Source organism: Bombus fervidus, chromosome 8, assembly GCF_041682495.2.
Source record: "Bombus fervidus isolate BK054 chromosome 8, iyBomFerv1, whole genome shotgun sequence".
Taxonomy (NCBI): Eukaryota; Metazoa; Arthropoda; class Insecta; order Hymenoptera; family Apidae; genus Bombus; species Bombus fervidus.
Genome location: NC_091524.1, coordinates 10,600,217 through 10,624,002, shown reverse-complemented (window position 1 = coordinate 10,624,002; position 23,786 = coordinate 10,600,217). Strand labels below are relative to the sequence as shown.

At 39.5% G+C, this 23,786-nt stretch overlaps 1 protein-coding gene and 2 long non-coding RNA genes across 5 annotated transcripts in view; 2 read left to right on the top strand and 1 right to left on the bottom strand.

Moving 5' to 3' along the window:
- LOC139989651 (terminal nucleotidyltransferase 5C) overlaps positions 1-20,886 on the top strand; it is a 153,821-nt gene extending 132,935 nt beyond the window's left edge. For 2 of the 3 annotated variants that reach the window (XM_072008132.1, XM_072008134.1), the window contains exon 2: positions 13,750-20,886. In XM_072008132.1, the coding sequence (XP_071864233.1) occupies positions 13,750-15,075 (1,326 nt within the window). In that variant the 3' untranslated portion in view covers positions 15,076-20,886. Of the gene's footprint in view, positions 1-9,559; positions 9,915-13,749 lie in introns of those variants that run through there. The other variant, XM_072008133.1, reaches the window with a different exon arrangement.
- Positions 1,832-4,116, bottom strand: LOC139989872 (uncharacterized). The gene is made up of 3 exons (XR_011800424.1): positions 3,727-4,116; positions 3,410-3,649; positions 1,832-2,254 (listed from the first exon to the last, which is right to left on the bottom strand). It is a non-coding gene; the product is annotated as an uncharacterized lncRNA (long non-coding RNA).
- A 1,097-nt stretch (positions 20,887-21,983) lies between the features above and the next one.
- Positions 21,984-23,479, top strand: LOC139989663 (uncharacterized). The gene is made up of 2 exons (XR_011800373.1): positions 21,984-22,867; positions 22,900-23,479. It is a non-coding gene; the product is annotated as an uncharacterized lncRNA (long non-coding RNA).
- Positions 23,480-23,786: the final 307 nt, after the last annotated feature.

Sequence of the window (23,786 nt, the reverse complement as noted above, 5' to 3'; positions counted from 1 at the left end):
ATGTCAACTAATTACGTCGAACTTTCCATTTCTTCAGTCTTCTTGCGCAATATTTTATTGACTAATAATATTAGCGAATTGTGCAAGACGTTGCTCTAATTTATTTCGAGCGATTCGATGCATCGATTCGATGTTCCGGCCTCGATCAAAATATCCTAATAAATATTAACGAGCGGTAATTTGTAAAATAGAACGTCAACGCTGTAGATAATTAGTATGTTGAGCGTTTTCCTAGCCAATCAAAGGCACAACACGCTATGGCGTATCATAGCGTGACGAATATTCGTTGGTCACGAAATGTATCGCAGTCTCGTCTTAATTCGTTAGAATTGTTGGGCAAGAGGCATCGGCGCATTTGTTTGAAAAATGAAAATGTTTCGAAACTTACGGAAGATTAATTGGTGGTCAGGCGGGAAATTAAACGCTTACGAAATACGTAGTAGATACTTTCGTTTCCCATATAACGACGTATCGTGCCATTTCATTTTATTAAATCCTTCTTTACAAGTATCAGGGAGGCGGTAAGATTATCTAGAACGATTAAAACGTTCAAATATCACGGATTTAAGGCAGTCGTTAACGAAGCTGCAAACGAGATATAAAATTGAAAGAACAAGCGAAGTTTGAATTGGAGCAAGAGGAAAAGTAAAAGCAGCTCGGCAACTAATATATTCGCGAGTGCAGTGCAAACAAACGAGCACGAAATTGAATTTTATCAAGTGCAAATAATGCCCCGAGAAATCTGTCGTAATTTGCAATTCAACGCTCGATATTTTCCCGAGTTTTTCGTCGTATTTTGTCGGCCTCTCGTTGTTAGAATCTCCGCACACGCGAATCTTCTTTGCCTTGTAAGTTAAAAAAATCACGCTCGGTTTCTAACAAACGCCAAATCTATGTCCCTTCCTTCGATCATATTTTTCCATCGTCGACAGATTTCTTAAGCCCGAGAAGAGAAAGTGAAATAAATAAATTCTTATCGATATACGTAATCCAACTATTTCAAATATCAAACAGCTTCCCTTCGTTCGTTCGAGCAAAGCCGTGATTCGAACGAAAATTACGAAATTAAGAATTACGAAATCGATACTGTTAATAATCGTAGATTTGTCATAAAAAATCATTCTTTCGGGCATATAAAAACGTCGATAATCACATCCGAGTAAATTACTCAAAGCGATGAAAAATGCAATCGTGTGGAAAATAAAATTCGCAAACGTAAAACGTCAGTGAACTTGGCACAGACGTGTACGAAAAGCTCGTAACGTAAAAAGAGGCTACGACGACGGAACTAATCGTCGAAATCACGAGCAACGTACAACGATGGCGCAACTTTCTCGTTCGAGGCTGCCCGGTTAAGAAGGATTTAATTAAACACGGGACGTCGTCGTGGGTCGGAGAAACGCAGACGCGGCAGGAAAGCGAAACATTAGAATTTCACGTAGCCGACGAGGCCGTGGCACCGATGGTCCGCATCTGTGCTTAGCCTCCGATGCATTCGCCTTGTATCGCAACGATTCGTTGACCCTCGGCTCTACCTAGCGGTTCTTCGTCTCGATCGAAATGCTTCTGAATGGCTTCTCGCTCCTTTTTTCTATTTTCTCTTGCTTCCTGTATCGTTTACTTCTTTGTTCTCGATAAATGAAAAACCGCTGCTTCGTATAAGAGAAAAGATGATTTGCATATCGTGTCGCTTGTTGCAGAAGAAAATGTACCGTAGCTTGGAAATACGTGAGCAATTTGTTCTTAGCAACCCTTTAAGCACGAGTATATTCTCGTAAATCCAAAGGTTTTCCTTCCAAAGGGAAAAAAATACCTAATGCAATTACCGGTACATGGAATCGCGTCATCGACGACAACCGCGTTCGACGATCGCGTTTACAGCGATAGTCGTGTTCAAAGAATTAACAATAACATTTACTCGTACAATAAATTCGAAACGAAGAAAAAGTTGTCTCTTTTCCCTGAACTTTAACGCGATTCTCTTGTTTATATCTGCTAATCGTATCTGCTACAATTATCTAGCATCAATAATTGTTTTATTCCACGATAACATTCACCCGCTCCTCTATAATAAATTACAAGTTGTCCGATCATCGTGAGTAACCGTATATCGATATCCGATATTGATATCGACCATTCGTTTATCTTCGCGTGAACCGATGATTCTTCGTCTCGATCGAAGCGTTTCCGGATACGCGACCGCGGCGGCGTCTCGCTTTTTCCACGTGCCTACTCGCCTCCACTCGGCATTTCACTGAAATCAATTTTCACCGCTCGCATAAATTTCCATTTCTAATATACAGGAGAAACGCGCAAACCGTATACAGCTTACGTAATTTTGTTCCTCGAAGCATTCTACGGCCTAATCTCACGAATGGACGTTTAATCGATTCGTGATAACGCTTCGCGGTGATTCCCTGCCAATACGAAGGTGTTCCATGCGTTCGATGCGATAGGAGAATATTCCAAAAGAATAAAGAAATTAGAATATGTTCAAACGAGAAAGTACATACGCGAGGCATAGATGAAATATACAAATATAGCGCTACTAGATGGATGCGAAAAATTTATTACAGTCGAATCTAATTGATTGGAATGTAAATGCAACGACTGGTGAAACGACGTACAAATACTTTTCGCATTCACCGTATATGGAAGGAAAAATGTGGTCATTTACGAACGTACAATGGTACGTATATCTCTTAACACGTTGATTGCCACACGAATTTTACACAGGATAATCTACCTTTATCACTTAACTTTATCACTTGGAATATCTCGCTTGTTTTTGATAATATTAGTAAAAATGTTTCAGCAACATATTGAATTTGAAGTTTTTCCATTGGTGAATGTCGTCAATCATATATATTTTAATACGTTCGTCGATCTACCTGGACATTGTCGGCGAAAAAAGTATAAACTTGTATATGTTGGAAAGGTATTAATTTATTTTTATATCGAAGAGATATTCGTCTAATATTTTAATTTTAATTCGACATATTTAACGAAAGACGAGGATTTTTGCGAAAGACAATTCTTGTGTTCGTCGAATTTTTATCTTTCGTACGTTAAATTTGAGAAATTAAAGTTAATATATCCGCTGGACTGATAGTTCTTCGATACGAATAAGTTGATACTTTTTCGGCATAGATAAATTAATATTTTTTTGTAGAGAACGTCAAGATGGGTGAATTTATATATTAAAAAATATATGATCCGATTTTTAAAAAAAATGGGTGACCTTCCTAAGCGATGTCTTTTACGCGACCATCTACGAAAAAACTAATCGTGTCAAATAATATTCACCTTGAAACTATCCAACCTGTTGCCGAAACACTTTTTAGTATTATCGAAAACAAGCAAGATATTCCAGGTGATAAAGTTAGGTGAGATTACCTGTATAATATACCTGTTTATATAACATTCCGTGGAAACCACGATAGATCGAAATACGTTGTTACGTTTAATCATTGGAAAATATCGTATTACATTTGCATACTTTTCTCTCTCCGTGTTATATAAATCGTTCACATTGTTGACAGTCCTTTAATCCATGAAATTTATTTTACGTTAAATTATTCTAAAAAATTTAATAGCGTGGATCGCCGATAGCGAATCCAATAACGAATAGGTGACCGTGGCAATCAACCTGTTAAACGAAACTGCTACTTCCCTGTCGAAGAAAGAAAAAAAAAAAAAAAGAAAAAAGACTGAAAAAGAATTCACCTCCGGTGTTTTGCCTGATATCGCATTTTAATGGAATGTTAAAGACCTTCGGCGCAATATCACACCGGGGAATTTTCGTTCCACTAGACTCGCTACGTTACGCAACCACGATGAGTTAATAATCCCGGTTCGTTGGAACGTGGAATATAATGTCGTCCCAACGTCGACTTAATTGTCAAGCCAGAGTGACGCATGTTGACGTTAAACCAGAAGCATTTACGTATCTCGTGCTGGTGTATCGTCGAAGTGTTCTATTCTTGGTCGAAATTCCATGCTCTATACGTGCTTGTTTTGTTTTCGAGTTTATCAGAGACGAAGAGAGACGAGAAACGAGGATAATTATGGAAACACCACAATTCAATCTATTTCGTTTAGAAAAGAAGAAAATACCGTGGTGATCGGTTAAATATACAGACCTCCTCACAGTAGTAAGAACGTCATCTCTATTTATCTCGTATTCCCTTCGTGCCACGAAGCCACGTCGAGAGCAAACGTTTCACCACCTTCCAATGGACTTCTCCTGTGGTGGTTTCTTTCTAAACATAGTCAACGCGTTTCTTAACCCTGTTATGTACGAGTATATACGTTCGTACGTACCTACTCGGTAATATCTAAATAGCGTTTCTCTACGGTTAAACAGTTCCTTAAACGATCGTCGACTCTTTCAGGATCAAATTTAAAAAAAAAAAAGAAACCGAGAAAAATTGCATTGCTCTTTGCGTATCTTCGTATATTTTCCTTCGTTGGAATATCTTATTCGTAAAAGGCGTGAAATACGCAAAAGACAGTAAAATTACGCTAGATATTAAAACTACCATAGTAACGGTAACAACCATTTCGAATATAGAGGCGAGCACAGAGGCAACGTTAACAGCGAAAATACGTTGTTTCCTATTAACGCATTAATAATTAAAGCAGCTTCTAGACTCGTTACGTATAACTATACGGCAAACTATAGTTTAGTCTTTGGTATTAGATTGTCCGAAAAGTTTCTTTCGTTTCATAAGGTGATAACAGATGAACAATAATTTCTGTTTTATATTATTTTATTGAATTAGGTATGATCCATTTCGTTCTACATCTATTATTATATTCGTGCATAATTCAATAAACCAATATAAAACGAAAAACATTGTACGTCTATTATTTCCTTTTTAAAACGAAAGAAACTTTTCGGACAACCTAATGCTTAAGGAAATACGTAGACATATTTTTCTTCCGCGCTATCGGGAACAACGCGTGTTCTATCACGTGACGTAGCCAAATCCTGGTTAACAAGTGAGAACCGAACCCTGTAACAACGCGACATGGAGCCACCCCCGTGGAGATCACGATGAAACGCGTTCATATCTCGCAGTCCTTCGTCACCAGCGAATCCATCGACCGCATACGATATACGACGTAAAAATAAAGGAGCCACGGTTTGACGTGGGTTCACGACTGGAACGGCCGAGATCGATACTACTTGTCGGCCAACCCCCGTTGGTCCAGCCTCTCTCTGTTTCCCCGGCGCGACTGACGACGTGGGCGTCTAGAAGTACACCATCTCAGCTCCGACCAACACAGACACGCGCATTCGTACAGCTCTAACGTATACTATATACCTATACAGGGTGTTTCGTTTGTCTTGGATCAGTTGGTAGATATTAATTTTAGTTTGCATTTGACATACGAGTTAATAAATATCTGTTGTTCTCTGAAATATTGGAAAGTGGAAAGTTGATTTTATTTTATATACACGATAGATATTAATATTCCTAGATATACAATGGAAATGCTGTTGGAAATATTTGTACGTATCCTTGTCTTTCAATGGGACCGTCTTTTCTTTAGGTCGTATTGTACGTTTCATTCTCGTACTATGAAAATCTTATAAAAAGTACTATCGCAGGATATTAAACTTAAAATACAGTTGCATCTAATTAATTAGTACAGGAATGCAATGACGTACGAGTATCCTTTATAACCGCTGCAACAGTGTTTACATTTGATTTATTTTTCACAGCTCTTTGCCTGTGGATTAAGTGGGACTTGCAGTTTCTCTTTGCTTTACGCTCGTATCTTCCCACCCACCAGCTTAACATCTCTCGTACTTAACATTTAGACTTTAAACTTGACCTTTGAATGAACCGCTTATACTCCTTACTGTCTATATTTCTGCTGCTTGCGTCTATTCTCGCAATTCCTAAACATCGATGACATAGAAATCGAAACAGAAACATAAAATATGAAACTCCGACGATGTATAATATAAAGATACGATAACATAACGTAAAACTGTAAAGAACTTTTTCTCTCCTGTGCTGCGTTTATAAAGAAATCGCGTAAGAATCGACGATTCTAAATCAACGTCGTCGTTCTAAATCAACTTTGACCCGACACGATCTTTTCGTTTCGATAAAAACAATTACGGTATGAAGGAGTTCAATATGGACGAAACACCCTGTATATAGAGGCGGATCTTACGGGCAAATACAACGTAGCACTCAGGTCGGCCTGTTCATTCAATGACACCCACGCGTTCTTCGTAGTGACGTCATTGGAAGCGTTAGAGGGTGAGAAGGGGAAAATCGAGGAGGAAGGATCTGGGCCAACCACCCATCCCTCGTTTTTTACCCTTCTCCACGCTCCTTTCTTTCTTCTCTTCCATTCATCCTGCCTTTCTTTTATCTACATTTTCACCATTTTCCTTACTTTTCCTCCCATTCTTCGATCTCTACTCTTATCGTACCACGTTACGCTTTCTTCCTTTTGTCTTCCACCGTTTCCTGCGTTCTCCGCGATTCGCCCCTTTTCTATCTTCAACATTGTTCACGTTGCATTTTAGTTTTTCGTTATTGTCCACTCGGCAGATACTCTCGTTTTTTTTTCGTTTCTTCCTTTGTTAATTAAATCCCATTCGCCTGTCCGGTTCCTCCGTTCCCCTGCTTCTCTTTTCTCTTACCTTTTACTCCGTGTCTCCCCTATTAGCTTCCGTTTTTCCATTTCGGTCCATCTTTCCATCGGTTCTGTCTCGTTCTCCGTATTCTCCCGCCTCCGCTTTCCCTTGTTTCCAACCTTTTCTACTTCACTCGTCTGCCTTTTGCTTATTTTCTGTCTTCCTCTTGCTGTTTTTCCCCTTTCTCTCAAACCGCTTCTATCTGGAGTGGTTAATGGTCGATCAGAGTTCAAGCGTCAACGAGCCACGTCGTTTTTCCAATCGATTTCACCGCGGCTACTGTTGTTCTCGTTGAACCGGGCAACAAGCGTTTGACGAGGGTTCCTGAAACTCTTCTACTTTGTCTTCTCTATGGTCGTTGGGTAGTAACAACGTGTATGGAAAGATTGGTTTCATACGAGGTGTTTCGATTGTCCAAAGGATAGGTGAAAAGGTTGAGTTATGGCTCGTGAATGGTGTGACGTAACGATAGTAAAAATGAGGGTCTCCCTCGATTATATTTCTGGCGTTATAGAATCGGTGGTGTTTGAAATTCACAGGACACAGGAGGAAGTAGAAAGTGGACTTAAAAAAAGACACGTTGTACGGTTGAATTTAATTTAGAACAAGAAAAATTGTAAATATCCGGAGAAAATATATTGAATAAGTGAAACAATAATTGAAAAAGAATCGATCTCTGATACTTTTCGAAGCCAGAAACTTTGCTTCGAAATGAAGAAGATTATAAATCTGTATGTCTGTAAATTATTATTTGTGAAATAGGTTTGTTCTCTTTTCCACGTTTTGTTGACAAAAACGCAAGTGAAGGAAAAACTTCATATTATCAGTACCCCTGTCGAATGAATTAAAAAATAAAAAATTAGGAACTAGAAGAATTAAGAACTGAACAGAGTCGGGAAACTAGAGAAAAATATGTATCGAAAGGAAAGCAAATAATTTTGAAGAATTAAATCACAAATGATATTCGCGATTCTCGAATTATACAATTTTTCTAATTAATATCGGAATTATCGAAGCTCGTTAAACTTTAAATTAAAATCGTTAAAAATAATCAGTAATAATGGAAACAAGTGCTTAGCCTTTAAATAGCAGTTTATGCTAAAAATATTTCTTTTATAGCTGACAAAACTCTAAATCGCGGTTACTTAAAATTCAACAGCTGACTATAGAAACAAAGTACTTCTTTGAATTTCGAGTGAACGAACAAAATGGTGTGTGGTTCTGTGAGCTATAATTTTTATTATCTCGGAATAAACGTATCACGGTCGCGTGATATCGGAACGAGGCAAGACGATGGAATAGGAGCCACGATTTCAACCTTGAGATTGATTAAACGTTTCACGAGGTTTTAACTTGGAATTACGTAATTCTGGCGAAAAGTACGAGGAGATATCGACGTCAGAACAAGGGGGATGGAAGCGTTCGAGAGAATAAGCGAACACTCTCGTCGATACGACGAGAAAATTTCATGCTAACTGCGTTGCTACTCCATCGAAACTGTATCGAAGAAGCTGCAAGTGACAGAAATTCAAATAGACTCGTGATTCTGCACGATCGTACTTCGAATCGAAGAAAACTTCAACGCATGATACACGTGGTATATTTGAAGAGTAGCAGGTTCTGGATGTCTTGAAATCGAAAGACAAAAGGAATTATTAATTTAAATTATAAAGGCGAAACTTTCTTATTCCTTCTTCTCGTTCGAACACTTTGCACGAGGAATATCTGTAGATTTGTTTTATTTTAGAATGCAACTATGAAATTTCTCTGTTTCTTCTTTCTAATTAAAATAAACGCGGTGATTACACGGAGGTTTCAAATGGACGATGAATCATAGATAGATGTTCTCAAACGTTCTCGATAATTCTCGAACAGAATGGACAGCGAACAGACATCTGACATACAGATGGATGTCAATTAAAGCAAAACGTCAGCCAAGTTTTTATAAAGGGCTTTTGTTTAGAACAGAAATGACTAAGACGTTTGGTCATTACCGAAATGAATATCAACGAAGAAAAAGTTTTGATCGTAATAAAGTGTCTGGGACACTGTGGTCGATTAACTTGGACGTTTTTCAATCCCAACGTGTCACATAATTTTACTTTCCTTCTCCGATGATATTCATGATATTCATGAGATAATGAAAAACAGATGTATTCAAGTCCTCGGTAATAGTTTCTGTAACAATAATTGGAGTATTATAAATATTTATATTCATCGAGTGTATATAATAGTATAACAGTACAGTATAATAATTATTAATATTCGATATATAACGCAATGAACATAACAATTAATCGTGCTACCATCGTCGAATTTTTATATTTCCATCTGACTGTCGATTAGGCGAACGAAAAGAATTCGTTACGTTTTCAGAGGATTTTTAACGTAGAAACGAGAAATCACGCGTATACCGCTAACACGTTTCTCTCGTATTTTGTCCAAATTACAGATATTTTTAACGCTAGAAAAATATAATTGAGTGGAAAATGACGCAAGAAATAAAATTAAATACACCCACAAATTCTTGCGATACCTATGACGTACGTAATATTTACCACCGAATTTATTAATCTCTCTTATCATTCAACCTACGCAACATACATAGCAATATTTACTCGTAATCAGTCTGCCTATTACTCGCGATACTATAACGAAAATTGAACCAGCCAGCATCAAACAAACATTCATTTGCGGATACGCGCGATGATCGGACTCGTACGGAGGCAGAACTCGGCGTCGATAGCTGCGTGGTAGCTTTGTGCTGCCCTCCTGGTACACTCAGGACGTCGCTACCGCTGCTGTTGATGGTGGTGTCGCCGCCACCGCCACCGCCGCCGCCGCCGCCACTAGTCTTCCTCGTACGCCTTTCACCGCGCTGTTCGCTCAGTTCGCTGTTGCCTCTCATCAGCTGCGGATCTGCTCGCCTAAGCGGAGCCCGTTCGCGACGTTTCGCTCTCCGTTTGTGCCGCGCGCGTACACTTGCTACAGTTTCGTTCCAAAAAGCTTTCGATCTAAAAACCAATCTTCTCTTTCTCGTGTTAGTAAATAAATAAAATATTTAAATATATATATAATTTACCAAATAAAAAAAGAAATAATCGAAGTTAAATCGAGATATATCTAAATAGAAGGAAAGTGACTTAGACGTTGTCGAAGCCAAATCTTGTTCAGTGAATTACAGTGAATCTCGATATCGAAACTGAAGAGAACAGAGCCACATAACGACGTCGAGCGGTTGTTCTTCATGGTAAGCGGTTGGATCGTTCGATGAAATCCGAAAACGGAAGGCAAAGGCCGGCCCCGTGCTCCACAGGTGGTAGTTCGATTATTTCGTGATCGTTGTTCACGATCAGAGCTTCTTCGGGGAGAGTGCACCCTGGTCGAGTGAAAGTAGCTCGATCTGGTCAGCCGGTTGATCCTCGGTAAATCCGTGACCGTTAACATAATCGTTGCAATACGTTTGGGTGGTCGTGGCTCGAGTTATAGCAGTGGAGATGTCAGTTTCTACACGATTCCGTGCGGCTTTTCTCTATTATCCATGGAAATAAATGAAACGGTGAACGAATAGGATTGTTAGAAAGATACGTCGAAATCTTCGTCGATCTCGTTGCTGGTGGAGGATTTACTTGAATTGCAAATTCAGTGGAACGATTGTTCTTCGTTTACTGTTCACGTTGGACTATTTCAATCGATCGGATATAAAATATAAAAGAACATAAAAAGAATTATTATTCATTGAATCGAACGTACTAAAAGGATACATTAAAAAGTCCACATCAGAGAGGCATTCCTTGATTAACAGATAAAAAATGCTGGCGGTTGAAATTAAAATGTGTGACGCAACGCAATCGCTATCGCTTCTAATAGGAAGAAAGCGATAACAATATCTGCCAGATTAACAGCCGCTCTTATCCATTTCCATTCCGAATAAGTGATTCCAAAAAAAAAAAAAAAAAAAAAAAGTATTATCGAAGCACACGCTCGTATCTCCATTCTTAAAACAACTCTGGAATGTTTTTGCTTTGCCTAGAAAGGCAGAAAATCGTCGTTATTATCGACGAGCGGCATTCATAGCTGTAAGCGTGGTATAATAGTTAGTTATTCCGTCGTAGATAGGAAACATCGCGAATTGGATGGAAAAGCGTGACGCAACTGGACTGGTAATCGAGCGTGAGGCAATTAACTAACGAAGTTACCGTGATTATGCGTTGTCGTTCCCAAGTGCACGGTGAGAAAGAACGATCATAGAAAAGAGAGCAAAAACGTAGGCTGCAAGCGACTTCTGGTTCGACGAGGAATTTCAATTTAACGACCGGTTTTATCGTCCGGTTCGTTCGATTAATATCGAAGCTGCTGCAGCTTGCCGATAAGCTTAACGACGTTGCTTAGCCCTGGCGATCGACGAAGGCCCACGCTGCGCTATCCGCTAATGAAATAACGATAATTAAACGACGTGTCGCGACCGTGAACGAGTAGAGGAGCGAACTCTGACTGGTGGCCCTGTTGCTCCTCCGATCGAGTTCCCTTCCAATCTATAGCTGGCACTCGAGTTCACCTCGCTGTTTACCTTCAACAGCTGACTGTGTCCGATGGCGTCGACCTGTCCAATTATACACTGTCATACGTGATCGATATTTCAACATTGATTCTTTAAACGTCCGAGGATCTCGCGTAGATTGGTCAGGATCTTTTCGAATTTGTTAAAGAAAGGAAGAATTTTGAGGTATTTGGGGCATTAGGGATATTCTCGTTGTTCTTTGAAAGACTCTTTGATAAATAAGAAATTTTATCGGGTAGAAAAATTTCTGGGAATCTTTGGAAATAGTTTCGCTTGAGATGTCAGGACTTTTGCGATGGTCAAACGATTTCTTTAACGTTAAGGTGTTTTCACGTGGAAGAATAGTTTGAAACATTGAGAGTTCTTTCGTGAGCTTTCGAGATAGCGTGGGAGTTTTCAGATTCTGTTGCAAAAGCTGCGAAATCGTTGGGAATATTTAAAGATACCAAAGGCATGTCACGCAACGTTTCAACATATTTTGAGCCACGCTCCAATACCAAAAGAACCTTCGATAATTCCAAGGATTTTGAAACTTGAAATTTCTACGACGCCACAGAACATTTTGGAATACTAACAGAAGCTTTTCGAAATAACTTATGATAGCGGAGAATCTTTCAAAATCTTTTGAAACATTGCGAAATCTTTGACAGTATTTCGAAATAAAAGAAATGCAAGAAATCTTTCGAAATATCGAGAATTTATTTTTAACTTTAGCTTGAAGCTTCCATCAAAAAGCAGACCATCGAATAGAACGCTTCTTCGCCTGAACCTTTTAAGCAACGATTTAATTTTCTCAAAGAGACACCATCGAAGAAGGATGGGCGAGAAGTTTGAATAGCTCGTGTACGCTACCCGGACGTAACCTCGTGGCATTTCTAAACGTGAACATCTAACTCGCAGATACGAAGACATTCTCGAAGGGCACGTTTGCTAACGACAGAATGTTAAACTTAACGATTTAGACGCTCCTCCAAGAACTTCTCATTGGTTAGGAATTTTGTAGCAACTAGTTAGTAAATCTTTTATCGAGTATCGAAACTGTTTATCTGTTTTGCGGCAAGGTTCTTCGATTGATTTATCAAGACTTTCATCGATAATCGTCAATTAGAAGTGACCGTCTATCAGATTAACTGAGACGATACTTCGTGTTTACTATCTAGAACGATCTATCGTTCTGGATCTTTCATTGGGTAATCGTTGTATTATCATATTCATTACAGAATTTTATTCTAGATATATTTTAATATTTTTATAGGGAGAAGACTAGAAATTCTTCTCACAGTGGGAAATAGTTTCTAAGCGGTTCTAGTGATCAAAGTATTTATAATTTTAGTTTCTATATTTTTTTACTGCAATATCTACATTTCCATACTTTTAAATTTGTATATTCGTAATTTATCTCTTTTTTTTTTACGTGGGGAAATCCTCGTCGACGCCCCGCCGCTTCTGGAAGGCGGCGAGGTTGTATCGGACTTTACCGACTAAAACAAGGATGCCCCGGGACCTTTTTCGAATTGCTGCCAAAGTATTCCTGTGTCTTCTCCCATTCTGGAAGAGTCGTTCCTAGGTTAGTTCGGGCATTGGGAGGGACCACTCCTCTTAACGCTATTCCTTGGGCCGTCGTCCAAATCTGAGGAGAATTCGTAATTTATTCTACACTCGTTTCATTTCTATCTCTCGTCAGACGTCTTAGGATATTACATTCGCTCCAAAGTTGGAAAAGATCAAGTAAACGTAATCGAGACATAGAGAAATAATATTTATACGATAAAGAAAGCATAAGCTACTAATATAAATAATAGATTTTATTAAAAGTAAGGTGTACAGTGTATATACTAAATATTACGAGCACGATATTAAAAGTTATCTTGTGTATTTCACATAAAACAAAACATACATCTTACTGTTACAATTAGTTTACTTATAATAAATTGATTGTACAGATGTTGATTAAACAAGAAACGATGATTGTTTAACGTGAACTAAACACAACAACGTGCTATAATTTAAACAAGTAGATAGTTAATTCGCAACTCTCGTCACCTCTAACACGGACCACACTCTCTCGACAACGCTAGCAACACTCTCTCTTTGACTTCTCGATTCACACTCCCTGACTACTCAACTAACACTCTCCGACTTCTCCGACTTCTTGTCCCTTAGCATTCCTTTGGCTTTTATCTTAACCCCACCACGCACGTGGTCTGCAACCGCTCGTAGCCAGGTCACGTAGTTCCTTTCCACGAAACTATTCGATTGAAGCACCGACGACACATTGATGGATCTGTCGGCACCTCGGCTTTCTCGCGACACTGTTTATGGTTCACCCGATATCTCTTTTTGTTCACAATACTACGATACAATCAACAATTTCACTTTACTTCAATCGTCCAATGTAATATAGCCATAAACATCCGACGGTATCCATTTAAGAAGGAACATAAAACGTACAATCGCAATACAACTGTAACCGAATGCGGAAATGTCACGGTTAATAACATCTCCTGTTTCTTTTCCATTACAGTGTGGCTCCCTGGAGATCGGCGAGGAACGCCAGCGTCGGGTCGCTATGATGGAGTCCCTGTGCCAGGTGAACGGCACGAAGAGCAACGGAGGCAACGACAATAACGCGAACAATGGGAACAACAATAACCACAACTCAGACTGTCCGGATCCTCAGCAGAGGCTGGCTGTGCTCAGTTTCGAGCAAGTCAGACGATTGAATGATGTGATGAACGAGGTGGTGTGCATCCACGGTCGTGGCAATTTTCCTACTTTGGAAGTCAGATTGAGAGACCTGGTTACCGTGGTCCGTAGCAAATTAGAGTCGGACCCGAGCAACGGCGGAGCCGGTATGAGGGTACGCGACATCAGGTTGAACGGCGGCGCGGCTTCCCACGTTTTGGCCACCGAGTCGCAACCGTACAACGACCTGGACTTGATATTCGCCGTGGAATTGTCGAGCGGGCGAAACTACGACAAGGTGAAGGCCGCTGTGCTTGGCTCGTTGTTCGACCTGCTGCCAGAAGGTGTCAGCCGTAAACGTATCACCACGTGCAGCTTGAAAGAGGCGTACGTGAGCAAAATGGTGAAAGTGAATAACGACGGAGACCGGTGGTCCCTGATTTCCCTTGGGAACTCGCGAGGTCACAGGAACGTCGAACTGAAGTTCGTCGACTCGATGAGGCGGCAGTTCGAGTTCTCGGTCGACTCGTTCCAGATCGTGCTCGACTCGCTGCTCCTGTTCTACGAGTGCAGCAAGCTACCAATTGGCGAGAACTTCTACCCAACCGTGGTCGGTGAATCGGTGTACGGTGATTTCCAGGAGGCGTTATACCATCTTCACAAAAAACTGATCTCGACGAGGCATCCGGAAGAGATCCGCGGCGGCGGCCTGCTCAAATACTGCAATCTGCTGGTTAAGATGTACAAACCCTCTCAGCCTGACTATATAAAAACCCTCGAGCGATACATGTGCTCGAGATTCTTCATCGATTTCCCGGATATCAGCCAACAACGGGCCAAACTCGAGAACTACCTGTGGAACCACTTCGTCGGTCCCGAGGAGGAAGCCCTCAAGTACCAGTACCTGATGTTGCTTCACAGCGTGGTGGAAGAGTCCACCGTGTGCCTGATGGGTCACGAGAGACGACAGACCCTAGCTCTCATCGAGAACCTTGCGTACCAGGTGTTCTGCCAGGAACAACAGCAACGGTTGTCGAATCATCAGCAGGCACCTCCTGGACCGCCCACCACATACGTTTACGCGAACGGTTACTATTACGCTCCAGTGATACCCACCGCGTGCTACACGTGCACGTGCAACTCGTGGATGGCATGCTCGTCGTGATGCGACATCGACGCCAACGCTATCATCGCCACTAGCACCGCCATCAACACCGCTACGACCACCACCGGCACGATCACCGATATCCGCGATAACTCCATGATCTTTATTGACCGCGGAACCATCGACGAGCCTCTGCTTAACGACCAGGGGGGCAATCGTCCTCAACCAGGTTACGATCGACGTAATTCGGATCGTCGTGGTTCGTGTTTATCCAACAATCTCGAGAAAGACGCTTGTCGATCATTGATCGTTCACGACAGCGGGTCGAAGGAGCAAAATCGTTTGCTCCTCAGTTGACGCTTGGACACGCGTCGAACATCGAACACCGACCGATCCAGAGTGTGACGTAGACGAGAAAGATTCTCGTCGGAATAAAACGGAGGAAGGTAAAACCCGCGGTGGTCGATTCGCCAAATGGATCGTGGGAGGACGGTGTTTATCGTTCGAGCGGGTCGGTGACAGTGAACAAAAACAACAAAAACGAAAGAAACAGCTTCGCGGAAGACTGAAGAGTTTCAGGAGAAGATCAAATTCTAACCTAACGGCGGGAACATTTGTAATACTGCGCGTTTACGTTCCAGTGTATCTTTCTGTTTCTCCTGGACGCGTTTATTCAGCTCCGGTGGACGATCAGTTGTCGCGGGAGGAAGGACCAAAACACAATGGTATTTGCTGTAAAGACGGTCGTAGGGGATCAACCGAGAGACTATAAGACTCCAAACGAAATAAAAGAAAAAAGAAAAAAAAAACGTTGAAATAAAGAAAGATAAAGAAACCAAGCGGAACGAATATATAGAAGAAGTAACAAAAAATGAATGTGTTGTGCCTAACGAATTCGAACGGATGGTGGAGAGAAACGGAAACCACAATTGCGCACGCGCGGTGAAAACACGCGATGAATATACCCGGTAAACTATTATATTATTGTCGGTGTGCGCGTCGATGAAACGAGACGGACGCATATATGAATCGCAACGGTGGCGCGAGAGAGACAGAGACTGTGCGCGCGTTGAGAAAAGAACACACACGCTTTTCAGAGTCCCCGGGAAGACGGTAGCGCCGCCAAGCGATGGCGTCGGTTCACTAAGTGATTCTGTATGGAACCGGAAGGAGGGAAGTCAATTTCGAAGGCGGAGGAACGACGACGAAACGGAATCGGAAGCTGTACGGAGAACAATACCGAGGAGTTCGAAAGAAAGGAAAGAGAAGAAGAAAAAACGTCGACGACGAGGGAGAACAAACGAAGGGACAGAGGGCGTCTGGGATCGGATCTGAGAACGAAAGGAACGTCTGATAGATAGCGCATACGAAGGCGTCCGTCAGCGTTCCACGGTCGCTCCTCTTTCTTTCCTCTTTTCCCAAAACGAAGAAAAAAAAAAACAAAAAAAAATGCAAAAAAAAAGTATATTATAACGAATGAACATATGATGTTTCGAGAAACGTGTAACTAAAGGAAAGGTAGTGGTAACACACACAGATTTCACAAAAAGTAAGCAAAAAGTAAACTCAAACAGATTAAAAAAAAAACAAAGAAACATTAACGGGCGTGGCGTTTGCAAAAAAAAAAAGAATAATTATAAATATATAAATATATATATACTATATTTAAATATATAAATACATGTATAAAATCTATGTATAAATATTAATGTGTGGCTGTGAACACATTTCATTTAGATACTACTGTAACGTGATATATAAGATTGAGGAAAAAAAAAAAAGATCGAGGATGAGCGGCGCGATCGGTGCGACAACGAGAAAGTTTGTACGCGGAGAGTGTGTGTGAGAGAGAGAGAGAGAGAAAGAGAGAAGAGAGTAAAGGAAGGAGAAGATGAACGAGGGGTGAGAGGCGTCTCTACTTGTTTTCTTTTCTTTTTTTTCTTTTTTCTTTTTTTTTTTTTTAGTTTCGCGTCAACCAGCGCTGTCACATCGCCTAGACAAAACAGACAAACAAGAACTAAACCTAAGCAAATAAACAAAAAGAAAACATGGACACTCAAAGAAACAGAGACACCCTCATGTAACGTACATACACGCGAATACTTGGTAAACTGAGACGAATGTTGATCCAGGTAAAAAGAAGCAAACTATCGTTTACCAAAAGACGCGCGCATAAAAACATGAGACGTTAAAACGACCATCTAGACAATCTTCTTCCCAGTTCTAGTATTATACCAGGGAAAAAGCACCGTGACTAATCTTGGGATTGATGGAAGGACGCGTCGAAGGAGATTCGAGGTGACTAGAAGACAGAAGCCCTTCATCTTAGCCTGTATACGCGAAACTATACACATAACCACGTACAACGAGTATATGTATGAAGACTATAGGGAAAGAGATAAGTCACATTTTATTGTCGTTCGTATGGGAGCAATTTAAAAATATTTTATCAATCAGCCACATATCGAAATTGTCTTTTCATCGAATTTAATTGTAGGATTCTCTTGAAAAATATTTACTAAAGATAATAATTTCTCAAAAGTAATGCTTCTCGTATATTAGATATTAGATATCAAAGTACACCCTTTTAGCTACTTTTAGCAACCCCAAAATGAAGAAATTAATATAATCGTATTCCTCGTATTTTCCCTTATAATCTTCGTACCTAATCGTATACATTCGTAGATACATAAAATCACATATATACACATACATACATACATACACACTCAACACACACACACACGTACGTGCGATCGAGCGATCCTTGCGGCGACCCTAGTCTCCGCCGGAGGCGACGGCGAACAGCTTGCATAACCTTCTTTCTTCTCGATACCGATAATTATTTAATACCTTATCCGACTGAACAGCAGCAGCGCCGCTCGCAAAGCAAAATACACGCGCGTTCGCGTGCCTATGTTTCTCCGGCCGTGATAAAACTCATTTGCATAATAAAACGTAGACTCTTGGCGCGGCGAACTTGCAAACTGTATCGTCCCGCGAATCACTGTCGGTGCGTATACAAACGGGCACGCGTGTGTGTGTATCCGCGTGTGTATAATCTGTTCTATACACGCACAGAGAATATACACCACCAAGCCACGAATCTCCCAGCGTTTTTCGCGTGTCTCAGCAAATCTTTATCTCTCTAACGCGTTGTTCTCTTTCTCTGTTTCTACCTGTAGCAGGCAGACACGTAACGCGTACAACGTACGGATAAAACACTCACATACACACACGCACACGCACACGTAATACACGCACGAAGTACAGAGACAGGTGCGTGTAAGCAAGGAGAGTAAAGAAGAGAGAGGACGTATATGCTCGCCACTTGGCGTCTCTCTTTTATGTGCGTGTCCGTATCGACTGGTGACCCCGTTAGTCAGCATAGTCAGTCACTTTGCTCGCTCGCTCGCTCACCGGTTAGAACTTAGCCAGGCCTCGTTCGTTCGCTCGCTCACTCTTCCTTTCAGTTTGCAAGCGAAAGTAAAGGCCTAATAAAAAGCCCGCAAACTGGTTTTTCTGGTATATCGCGTGTTAATGCTAAGGAGAGCCAGGCCGACTAGCAGCGACGTTCTGCACCCGGTGCGCGCCTCTAGCCGCCTGTTCCCTCTGTTACCATCGCGACCATTTGTTTCCAACCACCTATCGACGATCCTTATCCCTCTATTTCCTTCGTTACGGCTAATTTCCTATCGCCTATCGACGATCCTCGTCTCTTTGTTTCCTTCGCTATCGCTGGTTTTCGATCATCCATCGACGTAACGTTGCTCCTCCTAATGATCGTTTCATTGTTGTTCTTACTGTTATTCTCGTCTCTGTGATCTACGGTAGCAATAGCCAGCCGTTACACCGAAGCTTTCGTTCCTTCTTCGTAGCTTCCATCGTCGAATACACTGCGGATGTTCTAGTGGAAAATGAAGAAGATTCGCGAACGTTAATTACATACTCGATTTGCAACGAAGGGTTTAAGATATTTGTTTTCGTGTTGTCGAATATGTTAGTAGTTTCGATGGTTTTGGATGATTGCGTGGTTGTTCGTAATCGGTAGATGACGGACGTTTGTGCAAATTTGGGTTTTACTTAAGTCGTTAAGGAAATGAAATCTATGTAGAGATTTCTGTCGCGCATTAATTATCATAAATTGTATGTTTCGAATATTCTTATTCGTTATATATATGTAGAGTACATATTATGCACATTTAAATTTTCCAATAAACAGCATAAACTTCCCAAATCTATTAATTAGAATTGACAGTTTTGTGTTTTTTTTTTTTTTTTTTAGGATTACATGGTAATTTTGTTAAATGTGAAGTATTAGAATGACTTGAGTCGGGACTCTACCGATTTTGGATCGATATTTATGTAGTGTGTCGTATGAAGCGTGGAAAGAAAAGACATTTTTTTTCTACCGCAACAAGTTTGAAATTTTAGATCGATATGTATCCAGAATGTGTTTAGATAGATCTTAAGAAACCTCGAATTTGGAACTCGAGATAAATCGTAACTTGCGGAAGTTTGACTTGCGAGTTAAATGGCTGATATAATTAGAGTGCTCCTGTTCGAAGTTTTTCACAACTTTCTTCAAGGAGGATAATTCAATTTCCAACTTGTTCCTACGAAGAGGATTGATTCTTTATTTCTCGTCTATTTTCTCATTCGAACATCAGACGCGAATCTATCAACAATCCATTAAAACATTTCGTAATATCGTCCACTCCGTATATGTCAGTCCGTCTCGTTTAATTCCTAAGAACTTTAAGATCGTGTTGATCATGTCGATCTACCGATCTATTGATCCAAATATTGACCGTTCTTTTTAACGTAGGTGACAGGATTACAATATATATATATGTTCGTTCGCGCCAAAAAAAAAAACTTATTAAAACGTATACATAAATGTAACCATAAATTGGGAAAAAATTAAAAAAAAAAAAATTTGTCTCCTTTTATCGCATTCGTATTTTTACTAATTATATATATATATATTGTTATAAAGTATATCATTGTGTGAAGTTTTTTAAACAATTTTTTATTAGTATAAAAAGAGCTTGTTATTTGGCTATGATACAGATGTTTATTTTTTTAAAAATCCCCTATATTTTTCTTCTTTTTCGAGATTATTACTTCATATAAAGAAAAAGTTCGACTTTTAAAATGAAAACGGCTACGGTTTATTTGTCTTTGATGAAGCAAGAGTTTTAAGAATACAAACGCTGAAAATACATTCGATATTTTATAGCCACGTTTCTTTTAGAGATGCCGGAGGATTCATTTGTACGTTCGTTCTTGAAAAAGTCGATCGATTCCGAGGCGATTAATCATGACGTAAAGCATAATAGCCACATAGATCTTTGAATCTTTCTTCGAGAAATTCTTCTCCTAGACGCGAGATATTCATTTTCATCGAAGCGATATTTGTTGCCCGATTAGGAAATTTTGATCGATCGATAGAACAAGAATCGCATGATTTTTCTGTATCGTGATACTCGACAGGCTCGTGAATAGAAAATTTTTTGTAGTCGAGGAATCAGTCAAATAAATTAATTAAACTCGAGATACTCGTGATTCTTTGCGATTCTTGTATAAATGAAAGATCTCGAAAACGTGTCAGATTAAAACATGGAGTGGACGATTTAGGCAAATCCTAGCAAACTAAAGTGAATCCGTACTATTACTTTTATTCTGCATTTCGAACGGTTGTTTCTTCTTTCCTTCAAGGTGAGTTTTTTCTTCTGATTCGAATCGAGTAGCCAGATCAAAAATCTAGGGCTCGTTGCGAGAGAATGATATGACAAAAATATAAATCGTAATATACCGAGAAAATACTCTACGAACTTCGTTCTAGATGATGTGTGTTAGATCTAGATGTGTGTTAGAAGTTAAAAAAAAAAAAAAAAAAAAAAAAAAAAAAAAAAGGGCCAAAAATAAGTAGAATAGACTAAGGGCGAGAAACTACGAGTAACTTCTTCGGTGAATTACAATTAAAAAGAAGTCTAAAGAAACCTTACTGACAAATCTTCTTGCGATATTCTTAAAAATTTGTTCGAAGCTTTGGATTTGTTTCGTAATAAACATACAAAATTGTATAAATCGAGACGATATTTCAAAAGGGTGAACATCTCGATTAGTCGCAAAAAGGAAGAGACGTGCGAGTTAAATTATTAAATAGAAAAGCAACGCCAGAATAGAAGTAGCTTTTAATCGACAAATCAAAAAAAAAAAAAAAAAAAAGAGAGAGAGAAAGAAATAAACGATAAATAAATAATTGTTCATCTGCGTTCTAGAACTTCTTGCAGGCGAATTGTAATTAGTCATTGTAATTTTGTATCGTGATCTGTAATTTCGAACGAGCGTGCACCGTGATAGATGATCTTTCGTTATAGGGGAAGAATCGTAATATGTAAATGTCATCGAGTTGCGTGCGAGGGGATAATAACGAAAGAATGGAACAAGGAAAAACATGGAGAAGAAAAAAGGAAAACGGAAAACGTGGTCATCTTCCGAGAATCTTGTTTCCTGCCTCGGATTTTTCTTCTTTTTTCTTTTTTTTTCTTCGTTTCCTTTTCGTTTCTCCCGCTCCTTTCTCCATCGATCGCGATCACTTTTTCTATCGAACGTGAATAATAACCATAATCACCTGCCAACGCCACGTGGAAGAATTTTGTACGATTCTGCGCGACTCTGTACTCCGATATGATTATACAATACACATACGCATATTACATATACATACTTATATATATTATATATATGATATACAATGATTTTTTTATATTTGAAAGAGAAGAGAAAATAAAATGCATTTGCCTGACACACCACGATACATGGTTATTATTCAAGGGTTGAAGAACGAGACACGAGCCTCCTCCTCTGTGTCGCGGTTTGTCAGAATGTTGACAAACTCGACGAGATTATTGACTGATCAGCTTAATTGCCGATAAATGGATAAGAAAGAAAAGAAAGAAATAAAAGATTGAAATGACAGAAGAAAGGATGAGAAGCAGGTACTCGTACGAAGGTACAAGTGTTTCGAGTTTGTACAAACATCAAGGTTGACTTGTAAAAGATAAACCAAGCATGTTTCGTTGATATTCGATAAAAAATTCTCCACTTCTTCTCTTTTTTCTTTTTTCTTTTTTTCTCTTTTTTTTTTTCTTTTCTCGTTGCTCGATAGACACGATGATTATTTTGTATCTTAAATATATGCGTTCCTCCTGCTTGTTCGATTCTCTAGTGTTAAAGGAGTTATATTTGGTGTCAAACGTGTTTGTACGATTAAACAATATAGTTTCTCCGTAGTCAAATAGTAGGATGATTCGTTTCAAGGAAAGGATTGTTCGCATACGGAAGAAAGAGAATCGAAATTTGAAGATTATAAAAAAGAGAAATTGTAAAGCTTCCGATGAGAGTGGAAAAGACAATGACAGCGCTGGAAGGGTAAAGAATAGAAGGATTTAATTCTTACGAACCGAGCTTCTTATATTCACCTCCTAGTTCTTTGATTTACTAAAGACCGTCTCACGACCCCTCGAGTTTCTGTCGTAAAAGAAGAAAAAAAAGGAAAATCATCTTTCGTCGTCGATTCATCATCGTCCTCGAATAATCCCGAATCGTGGACGAAATAAAACAACACTATACACACGTGTACACGACTATTACTCGGTTTGTTGGGTTTTTTAAGCGAGTGAGACAGCGTTGAACGTCTTTTCTCATTGATAATATGCAAAAAAGAAAAACGCGATGATTAAATTAATCAAAGGACGAAGATCGAGTTTTGAAGCTTTTTCAGATTTTCTAAAGAGAGAGAGAGAGAGAGAGAGAGAGAGAGAGAGAGAGAGAGAGAGAGTGAGTGAAAGGAAAAAGATAAGGCTGAATCGAGAGACCAAGCCGAAAACGCGATAGAAATGCGACGTCGAAACGGAATTGGGTGAGAGTTCATCGAAAAATCATTCGCGCGTTCCCGTTTCGAATATTTAGACGCTCGAGTCAAGGATATTCGACGATTTCTCACCCCTTGAACGAAGCATCGAGGTGTAAAGATATTTATAAAAATGAGATCACACCGAATTTCGTTTAACGCAAAATAACTTCGTCTTGGATAAAATGGAAAGTAGAATAATTTTAAGTAATTAAGCGTAAAATTTAAGCGTAAAAGAAATATTCGGAACGCATCGATTGAAAATCGAGGATAAATGTGCGAAAAGGGGTGGATCTTACGTCTGTGTGAACAGAAACGCGTCGATATTATTACATTTTTAATGGGAAGAAAATGGCGTATCTGTGCGAGGAGTGACATCAAAGATTGATCGATCGTCGTTCTTTCTTTCCTTCTCGTCTTTTCTTTGTCTTTCTTTTTTTTTTTTTTTTTTAACAGACGCAAGATAAGGATATGAATATGGATTTGCTTGTACGAGTATTCAAGTGGAAGGTTTAATAATAAAGACTATGATTTACACCTGTACACGATTTTCTTATTGCGTACAAATTATTACACTATACTAATCGTAACGATTTCTTAACATCTATCGTTTGTGATCATTTATTAAGGAAGAGAATAATTATGTGTTCATCCCGAAAGGAAAATTGTCATTTTTAAGATCGTTCTGCGTAACTGTTATCTTTCCATACAAAAAAAAAAAAAAGAAGAAAAGAGAAGAACAGGATATCCTTGCCGTGATAATCACCTTTTTCACGATAGTCGTCGTCGTATCGTAATCATTGATAATTACTCGAAATTTCGAAATACACAGATAAATTCATCGAAGATC